Consider the following 10,001-nt stretch of genomic DNA (forward strand, 5'->3'; position numbering starts at 1 on the left):
AATATAATTTCGGTAATGTTTTACATAATAATTTTATCTTTTGTATTTGTGTCTGATCTCTATTATCAAAATGATATTCTACATCTTTCTTTAGTTTTTGTTGTAATGGTTTTAAATTTTCTACTAATTTTGGTATGTATTCTCTTACTTGGTTAACTAATCCTAAAAGGATTGTAATTTCTTTTTTGTATCTTATTGTTCATTCGAGGTTATTATTTTTTGTATTATATGCGTTTGCATTTTTATTCCATTTTTATCTATTTGTATTCCTAGGAATTCTATTTGTTTTTTCATTATTTCTGCTTTCTTTTTACTTAAACTTATTCCTGAGTGTTGTATTATACGTATAAATTTTTCTAATAATCTTATGTGTTCATCTTGTGTTTTAGAATATAATAATATATCATCAATATATACTACGCAATTTTCTAGTTGTTTAAAATAGTTATCCATAAAATATTGGAATTCACCTGGTGCATTTTTATATCCAAATGGTAATACATTCCATTAATAAAATCCTTATGGTACTGTGAATGCTGTAAGTTTTTTAGATTCTTTTTCTAATTTCAAATGATAAAATCCTGATTTACAATCAAATTTACTAAAGTAATTATATCCTTGTATTGTCTTATCTTTAATATTTTATTTGGTATTGGATAATTATATGTTTTAGTTTTTGCATTTAAATTTCTATAATCGATTACCATTCTACGTTTTCCTCTTTTTTATGTTTACTATTACTTTCTTGTATATATCCCTTTTTTTAGTAAATCACTTATATGTATTTTAAATTAATTTAAATCATTAAAATTATATTTTAATGGTTTTTGTGTTATTATACTATTTTCATCAATCAGTTCAATTTTAACTTCTGTTTTATGTTTTTTCCATCCTTGTAAAGGATCTTCGTCATACAATAATTCTAATTTTTTCTTGGATTATTTTTACTTTATCTAAGGAAAATATAATTAATTCTATTCTAGGGTCTTCTTCTTTTATATTTTCTAATTTTTGTGTAATTTTTTCACTGCCTTTAATCCATTCTGTTGTTTTTCTTCTTTTGTTACGTACTCTTCTTGCTCCTATCTTTTGTTTACATGGTGTTGTGAACCACTAGTGTGTTTTTGTTATTATATGTGGATATAATTTTTCTAAAAACGGCATTCCTAATAACATATCCTTTGTTGTTAGTTCAAAATTATATATTTCGTTTACAGTTAATATTTTATCCCATATTTGTATTTTTATATTTTTTGCCTTGTATGTGATCATAGTTCCTTCATTATTAAATCCTGTTACTACTATTGGTGTTTTTAACTTTTCCCATTTTTCTTCTAGTAAACAATTGTATTTACATATATTAGCCTCTGCTCCTGTATCTATCATTGGTGTATAATATCTGTAATAATATCCTTCTATTAGTATCTTCGCGAGTATATATATTTTCATATATTTTTTATATTAAAGTCCTTTTTATTATGATTTTTCTATTTTGATAATTTATCGTTAGTTGTTTATCCTCTATATTATATGGTTTTACTTGTTCTAGCCATTTTATTTCTAATGTTATATTTTCATTTCCTTGATATATTTTAAATTTTATTATCATTGGTATACCTCCAACTATTATTTCTTGTTCCGTTGTCTCTTCAATATTTATTAATACTTTTGGTAACTCTGGACATGAGTGTTCCGTAGTTATTATTTTATCTTCCATTACTAACTCTCTTGTAATATAGCTTTCTTCTTGTCCTGTATTTATTAGTATTAAATATTTTCTTTGTTCCATTATTCCTGTTATATAATAATGGTGTGCTTTTATTTCTTCTTCTGTTAATTTTTGTGAAATTATATTTATTCTTTTGGAACTATTTGAAGTACTCATTTTTGATGATGTTTGTGGTATATCATTATTATTTATTCTTTTTGATGTGCTTAGTCTTTCTTGTACTATCTCTAAATCTTCTTCTATATCAATTTCGTTAAGACTATAATCATTATTATCTATAACCGTAACTATTTTTTCAAAGGGATTTTCTATTTTTATTTTATTTATTTTATTTTTTGTTGTTATTTTATGTTTTGTTGTTAAAACATATAAATTCTTACATCTGGCTGTAAATATTTTACTTCCAGGTGCTAGCTCTATTCCTGACACTTTCCAATATAATACTAATGATTTCTCTATGTTTCTGTCACTAATTGCTACAAGAATATAATACAAGAATTAGATATAGAAAGAATAGATATATATAATTTAGAAATAGATTCAGATTAAAATGAACTATGAATATTTAAAATATTGGATAGAAACCATGGAAAAAATAAGATTATTAAATTAATTAATACAAAAGAATTTATATATGTATCAAAGAACCCAAGATATTTCATATATAGAATATATAATAAACAATCTTAAAGAAATAATTAGATTAAAACAATTATCAGAAGAAATTTATAATAAAATTTATTTTACTATAAAATGTCACTTGTTAAATTTGAGTGAATATGTTGTCTGTTGTTATTTTGTTGCATACCAAAATAAAAAAAGAAAAGAAATTGTATTGAACTTAATGGAAGATGAAGGCAAATTAAACGCGCGTGTCGAACATTTAAACTAGAGTCACAATTAAATTTAAACTAATGGATGTTCAAAAAGACTTGTGAGCTAAACACCAAGGTATATCATAGATTCAAGCTTCTTTCTATCTTGAAGTGGGCAGGTCTCAATAAACATTGTTTAACCTATTGACAAGTTCTCTACGTTCTTCATGTAAGATGTTAAAGGAAATTTCGAAGTCATGCCTTGTGTTATTATGTTTTAAGAGTTACAAAACACTAGTTGATACTTGAATGTAACATGATTTAGATAAAGAGAAGGGAATTAAGAGTAGCTCCTATGGACATGCTGTCAAGATTGCTCAGATTTGCTTTGAAGGTCGATTGGGGTTCTTTCAGATTTATTTGGAACTTTCAAATGTCTTTAATCCCAGTGCCAAAGGGCAAAAGAAAGAACATTTTCAATTTTTACATGCAGATACTTGGATTCAGACTACAGGCTTTGCAAATTTAACCCTTCAAGTTAAGTATCATTTTCGAGAATTAAAGTCTGAGTACCAGTACCTCAAAATTACTCAATCAAGGTAAAGAGATGAACAGTTAGTTATTTATACAATTTGGTAACTAAATTGCATTTCCCGCAGATACATAAACAAGTGAATATCTTATTTACAAAAATAACATTATTCAATTTCATGATGATATACAATGCACTATGTATTACCAAATCCACTAGTGTATTCTCTGGATGATTTAGTATAGATAGCAATTGAAAATTAGAAATACTAAAAGATGCTAATCATAATCATCCAGGAAATATAGGACGTAATGCACAAGATACCAAACCAATAGACAAACTAAAGCATGTAGGCATAACAATCACCGACCCCCGATTTGCCATATATTACAGAATCTTATCTACATTAACAGAAAGCACCACTGCCACAGACCTCATCTGAAATGATCAACAACTTGACGAACCACCTATGAGTGATCACCCAACAGAGCACCTTGCAAGCTTTTGACAGCATTATCGTAGTTAACAAAACCCATAAACCAAAACTCATGATTGTCAACTGAGATGACCTGGATGTACTTCTCAGCTGGATTGATCTTGCTAATTGATGGATTAACAGCTTTAAGTTGGTCTACTGGGAGAACCACCTGCAATAGAAAAAAAGATCTTGGTTATTTGCAAGCTTCGTAAGACAAGCTAAAAAAAGATCTCCTAGAGGCAGTTCAATACATATACGACCCCTTAAACTCGCCCCAAGTTTATATAAATACACCTAAAACTAAGAGTTGTACATATCAAACAACTAATTGTTAATAGAAAATGTGTCCATTACCCAGCGGTGACATGACATGTTCCATACTTCTCAAGTGTGCATGACGTACGCTTGTTTACTTTGTGTTGAAATGCCCAAGGACAATAAAGAACATAACTAATTTTTCTTTCTTTATTTTCGTGTTCTCCTAGTTCTCTCCACTTTAGTCGTATCTCCATCAAAATAGATGCACCAACACCCATTTTCACAAGAAAAATCCTCAGTGTTTCAATCCTATCATCTCCTACCATAATCTCTCACGTCAAACTCCAATTGTGTGAAATGTCAGATATGCAGATTATGAAAAGAAATATTGTCATACTAAATAGATTTGGTGGTGGTGAGATGTTAGCCCTTAAGTCCTCCACCTACACTTTCAAATAAGACCTCACTCAAGGGACCTAGTAAATGATCGCATTTTCACCCATTTCTCCTTCTACACAACACCACCCTTTTTGCACATGTAACCCAGACAGCCAATGTTGTTATGGCACATCACATGTTCCACACTTCTAAACTACCCTTGTTATTTTTAAACTGAAATGTCCAAGGACATGTGTCAATGAAGAAAAAAAGAAATAACTTATTTGGTTATAAGAAGCAATATTCTATTTTATTTTTACATTTTACTTTTGTTCTTCTCCTCTCTACCTTTGGCATCTCTCAATCTGCATAGACATGCTATTTTCACAACCTGAATCTCCATCATTGTCAGAATCTATCCTCTCACTCATCTTCTACCATAATCTCTCACGTCAAATTCCAATTGCTAGTCTATACAACTACCAAATTAATATATTGGTCGAATGCTCTTTCACCTGCATTCAGATTTTGAAATTGTTTAGAAGTGATGTCATGGTAGCTAGATTTGGTGGTGGTGAGATGTTGTCCCTTAAGTCCTTCACCTACACCGTCAAATTAGACCTCACTCGACGGATCCAACAAACGATCCCATTTTCACCCATTTCTCCCTTTACACGACAACACCCTTTTTCCACACGCAACTCAAACACCTAGTATTGACATGGAACACAAAGTGTTCCATACTTTTCATTAGAAGATGAACTACCCTTGTTTTCTTTACATTGAAATGTCCAAGATCACGTGTCAATAGAGAAAAAAGGAACATAACTATTTTGGTTATGAAAAAGAACACAACTATTTTATATTTATATTTTAGTTTTGCTCTTTGTTCTCTCCACTTTGGGTGTACCTCCATCATAATAGACACACTATTTTCACAACTAAAGGCTCATCTCTCTGAAACCTATCATCTCAGTCATCTTATACCATAATCTCTCACGTCAAACTCCAATTGGTAGATCTATAATCAATATATTGGTCGAATTCTCTTTCACTTGTACACAGATTCTGAAATTGTTCAAGTGTTGTTAGGGTAGCTACACTTGGTGGCAGTGAGATAAACATATAGTCCCTCACCTAAGGCTAACATGGTGCACTGCGTGTTCCATACTTCTCCGAAGAGCCTAACAACATTTTTCTTTATATTGAAATGCCCAAGGACAATGTCAATGAAGAAAAAGAGAACATAGCTATTTTATATTTTTCTCTCGTCTCTCTACTTTGGTCATACCTCCATCAACATAGACTCATTCACTTCCATTTTCACAACCAAAAGCTCCATTTCTCTCAATCTTATCATGTCACTCATCTGCTTCCATAATCTCTACATCATCCAATTGTAAGTCTATGCCACTACCCGGTTAATATGTTCGTGGGATACTCTCACTGATATGCAGATTCTGAAATTGTTTAAGAAATGTTGCATGCTAGCTAGATTTGGTAGTGGTGAGATGTTAAACCTTTACTTCTCCGCATACACCTTCAAATTAGACCTCGTTCGATGGACCCAACAAATGATCTCATTTCTCCTTCTACACAACAACACTCTTTTCACACGCAACTCAAACAATGACGCCAAACCCAACAGTGAAGTGGTCTAGGATATTATAAGGACCCGTTGGCATAGATTTCCCAAAGTAAAATTTGGTAAATAGTATTTGTCCATACAATTTGCCATTATTAGGCAAATAACAAATTCTCAAATACTAAAAAAACTAGTATTTGGGTCAAATTTCATTATCTAGGAGCTTTTAAAAATTAAAATTCTACACCAAACATTAATCTTTTACAAAAACATCCTCTATATAGCTGTTTGCGTTGTAATAATCAGTGTTATCAAAGGCACGCTTAAGCCCTGAAGCGAGGCTCAAAACGTGTTGAGCGCTTCGACTCGCTTTACGTGCGCTTCAATGTCATCAAGGTTCTAAGGTAAACGTTTACTTGCCAATGAGCCTCGTAGGAAGAAGTGACACTAAATAATTGATATTTCACTTTATTATAAAAAATTTCAATTTCTTTGGTCATATATTTGTGATTTATGTTTATAATTATTGGTCTTGGAGTGAACATATATATTTGTATTCTTTTCTCCCTTTGCACATTTTTTCATTAAAGTCCACTCTTTATTTGCGCTTTGCGCTTAAAACCCTCACAAACCTTAGAGTTGTTTTGCGCTTTTCGCCTTTGATAACACTGCCTTGTATTACATATTCACCCAGGTAGTGATGAAATATTCAATTAATTGTTGATAAAAATGGTGAAGAACCAGTTGAGGATAACAAAGTTGTGTGCTTCGTCTACTTCACCATATATGAAATGATGCTTGTTACACTCATTCCGAACTACCACACTGCTCAATTGTCATGGACAATACTAGTTAGTTGTTGCAATGAAGATCCAATAGATTTGTTGTCGAAGTAATGATAGTTTTTAAAACTTGTGGTATAAATCATATTTCCTAAAAAAAGTGAAATATGTTTCCCAAATATTACTGTCATACACATGGTTAACTTTCATCAAAATTTTCACATAAATAATATTTGCCAAAAATATTCAGGAATCTGACCAAACGCTAGCTAAGTCTTTATGAATTGGAAAAGCAAGAAGCAAAATTACAAGAGAACTTTCTCTTTGTTGTACGACATAATTAAATAAATAAAAGTATTCTTTCTTTGATAGCTTAACCTTTTAGATGAAATAATCACACATATGATACCAGAAGAGATAGACATCCTAGCTATGAGTCTCACTGCCAATCATTACCAGAAGAATAATTCACACTTTTGACTCATGAAAAAGAATTAGGCCGCATGTAAAGTGATATGTTGAAACACATAATCAAGTAAGTAAAAGTGTATTCTCTCTAACAACTTCAACTTTTTGATGACATGATCACACACTTCAACTCTCTTTATGGTTTACCAATTCATTTTCAAATAGTGTTGGGGGACTTTAGCCAAGAAGTTGGTCAAATAGATGGAAAGATCGGAACATGAGAATAGACCTGAAACCAAATTAAAAAAAATTCCATATCTAAATATCTTTGAATGAAAAAGAGAAAAAGTGGAGATCAATGTATATGTTGATTCAAAAGCTAATTTAAGAATATATGTTATTTTATTAAGGGTCATCGCTTTGGAATAAAGAACAAGAGATGGAATAACAAAAAGTAGGATAAAAGAAAATATGCTCAATCATTTGTCTCTGCAAAGTTCAATCATGTGTTGTACGCCAAACCACACATTATGCATTGAGCTTTTACCACTAGACCAAAGTCATTATGTGTTGCGCTTTTACTACTAGAACAAAGCTTGGGAGCATGCAATCTTCTTTCATAGAACCATTTTACCTCCCGATGGCGGATCCGAGATTTTAATTAATGGGGTTCAAAAAATAAAAATATAGTGCCCTTGGGATTTAAACTAGGAACCTCAAAAGTAAATTTTTAACCCCCTTAACTATTAAGCCTACCTTTAATCTTATGTTTAGGAGATTCAAAATCTATATAAATACATTTCAAAAATTATCATATATATATATATATTCATTGTATTATTTTTTGCCGAGCAGGTTCGAGTGAACCCCCTCGCTAAACCATGTAGACCTTGATTATTCTTAATAATGATTGAGTGACGATATTGCACTTGAGCAATCTTGCACAGATGTGCTTGATCGGGCTAGAAAACAGAAGTATACAAGATTCTCATCTTATCAGCCATACGTAACACCATACTTTGTCCAACACCATTAAAAAGGATAGTGTAATGCTTAACTTGCAGTTCATGACATAATGGAGCATTATAGACAAGATGAAATTGAGGATTTTTCATTGCCCACTCAAGCTGTTTTTCAGTGTTTTTTTTTGGGAGAGGGGAGGCATACCTTGTAGTAGCTATATTCTGTCTGATCACCAACTTTGTATGAAAGAGGATTATCACTACAAAATGCTAGTTTTGCAGTGGATAAGTACAGAACTCCCATGACCGGACCAGCAGAAGTAGATAAGTAGCATGCATATGACTTCAAAAGCTTTTCCTCTGGGACAGTCTCAAATGTTTGTCTGAAGACTTTTTCATAACCACCTTCTGCCAAGACCTTTGTTCCATGAGCAATTCTTCCCATAGCCGCATCAGCCAAACTGGGGCTTGTTTTAACTAAATCAATTATAATATAATTAGAAAATTGAACAGCTAACATTGGGAAATGCAGAATCCTCCCGACTAGTATAAAAAACAGAATCAAAATGGCAGTGTGTAGGCAAAATAACAAATTTATATATGGTAAAATAGCACATGAGATAGCAAAAAAAAGGTAATTTGACATACAGTGCTGCCACATATTCCCAGCAAGATCTTCAGCCTTCTTTGTTGTCTCTGCAGCCTTCTTTCCCCACTTACCAAGGGCATCCTTAACAGAATCCATTTTATCTGTAAAATGACAATTCAGACACATAAAGCATAAGCAGACAAAGTAATAGATGTACACAAAGAAACAAGAGGCTAGACAAGTGTTTAGTTTAGTGGCAGAAGTAGATTTTGCACAGACACAAGTGTAAATGTTATCTGAGTGTACTAGATAGATTTGTTTGACAAAACATGTGGGCTCTCCGTCTTTGATCTCATACAGTAAAAAGGTAAATTACATTCTCTCTTTTGATTTTCGTCTCAAACTGAATAAGAGGAATGAAGGTACTTACTCTTCACTAATGAAGCAGGGGTTTGAGCAGGCTCAGGAGTAACATAGGGATTAGACTCAGTAGGCATAGAAGTTGCAGCGCTGCCATATATAGGCGCATATGGAGGATTCGATCCGACATTAACCGGAGTCCAGGTCTCAGATACCGGAGCGACGTTGTTTGGATTGAGCTTTGGGTATGGTGCGTAATCGGAAGAATGAGGATGATCTGGATTAGGGTTGGGGTTTCGGTTCATCTTCGAGGATCGAAATTGTTGGTCAAACTGAGAAATCTAGAAAAATCTTTGCAAATTTATTTATTTTTTACAGAGAAAAAACTGCCAAGCGTCGTGTACGAGGATGACCACAATTTCTCTATACTTCAGATTATTCTTTTGGTCAACTATGCCTTTACTTTCCTTATTTAAAACTTAATAAAATATTTCGGAAAATTGTCAAAACTGCTCATGAACAATGTGAAATAAATTACTTATACCCTTCGCAAAATACTCCTATTGTTATTGTAAGAGACCACATATGCCCTCAAGAGTTAATACCCCACATTTTTATACAAAAGAACTAGACCTTTAGCGGTGACAATAGTCGCCAAAAAAGCCCAGGAAATCGTCATTAAAAGTTTTTAACATTAAATTTTAATAATGTTTTTTTTATTCATTATTTTATTATATAAAAAAGAAAATGATAATAATTAAGTAGGACTTTGAAGACACGACATGTTTTATTTTTATGTCAGGCGTAAATGTATAAAATGTATAGTGATGCATTATATAGTAGGATATGTGAATCGAGAAGTAGTTTTCATGATTTTTCATACTAATATTGGATTTTTGAGATATTGATATTTCAAGTTATTTATTTAAGAAAATTAGGTTGCAATCGGAAATTAATTGTCATATTTTTTTGTTGAAAATATAGGTTTTACTAGCGAATGGTTGTTGGAGCCTTAGTTGCAACTAAAAATCACTCATAATTTTTAGTAGAAATATATTGGGATTTCGTTGCCATTAAAGGTCAAGCTTTTTTTGTAGTGAATCTTAGTTGGCAACGCTTAGGTGG

At 31.7% G+C, this 10,001-nt stretch overlaps 1 protein-coding gene across 1 annotated transcript; it reads right to left on the bottom strand.

Annotated features, from left to right (window-relative positions):
- Positions 1-3,204: 3,204 nt before the first annotated feature.
- LOC107024014 (GEM-like protein 1) lies at positions 3,205-9,313 on the bottom strand. Its single transcript, XM_015224887.2, has 4 exons — positions 8,947-9,313; positions 8,576-8,677; positions 8,133-8,404; positions 3,205-3,723 (listed from the first exon to the last, which is right to left on the bottom strand). Exons 1-4 carry the CDS (start codon positions 9,179-9,181, stop codon positions 3,544-3,546), a joined length of 789 nt encoding a protein of 262 aa, XP_015080373.1. The 5' UTR covers positions 9,182-9,313; the 3' UTR covers positions 3,205-3,543.
- Between the last annotated feature and the right edge of the window lie 688 nt (positions 9,314-10,001).

The sequence above is a fragment of the Solanum pennellii genome, chromosome 7 (assembly GCF_001406875.1).
Source record: "Solanum pennellii chromosome 7, SPENNV200".
NCBI lineage: Eukaryota > Viridiplantae > Streptophyta > Magnoliopsida > Solanales > Solanaceae > Solanum > Solanum pennellii.

Excerpts from the sequence above, each read along its gene's own strand:
- LOC107024014 (XM_015224887.2), bottom strand. The coding sequence starts at position 9,181 with ATGAACCGAAACCCCAACCCTAATCCAGATCATCCTCATTCTTCCGAT. Across the intron at positions 8,678-8,946 it reads CCCTGCTTCATTAGTGAAGA|ATAAAATGGATTCTGTTAAG; the intron begins GTAAGTACCTTC and ends GTCATTTTACAG. Across the intron at positions 3,724-8,132 it reads CAGAATATAGCTACTACAAG|GTGGTTCTCCCAGTAGACCA; the intron begins GTATGCCTCCCC and ends TTTCTATTGCAG.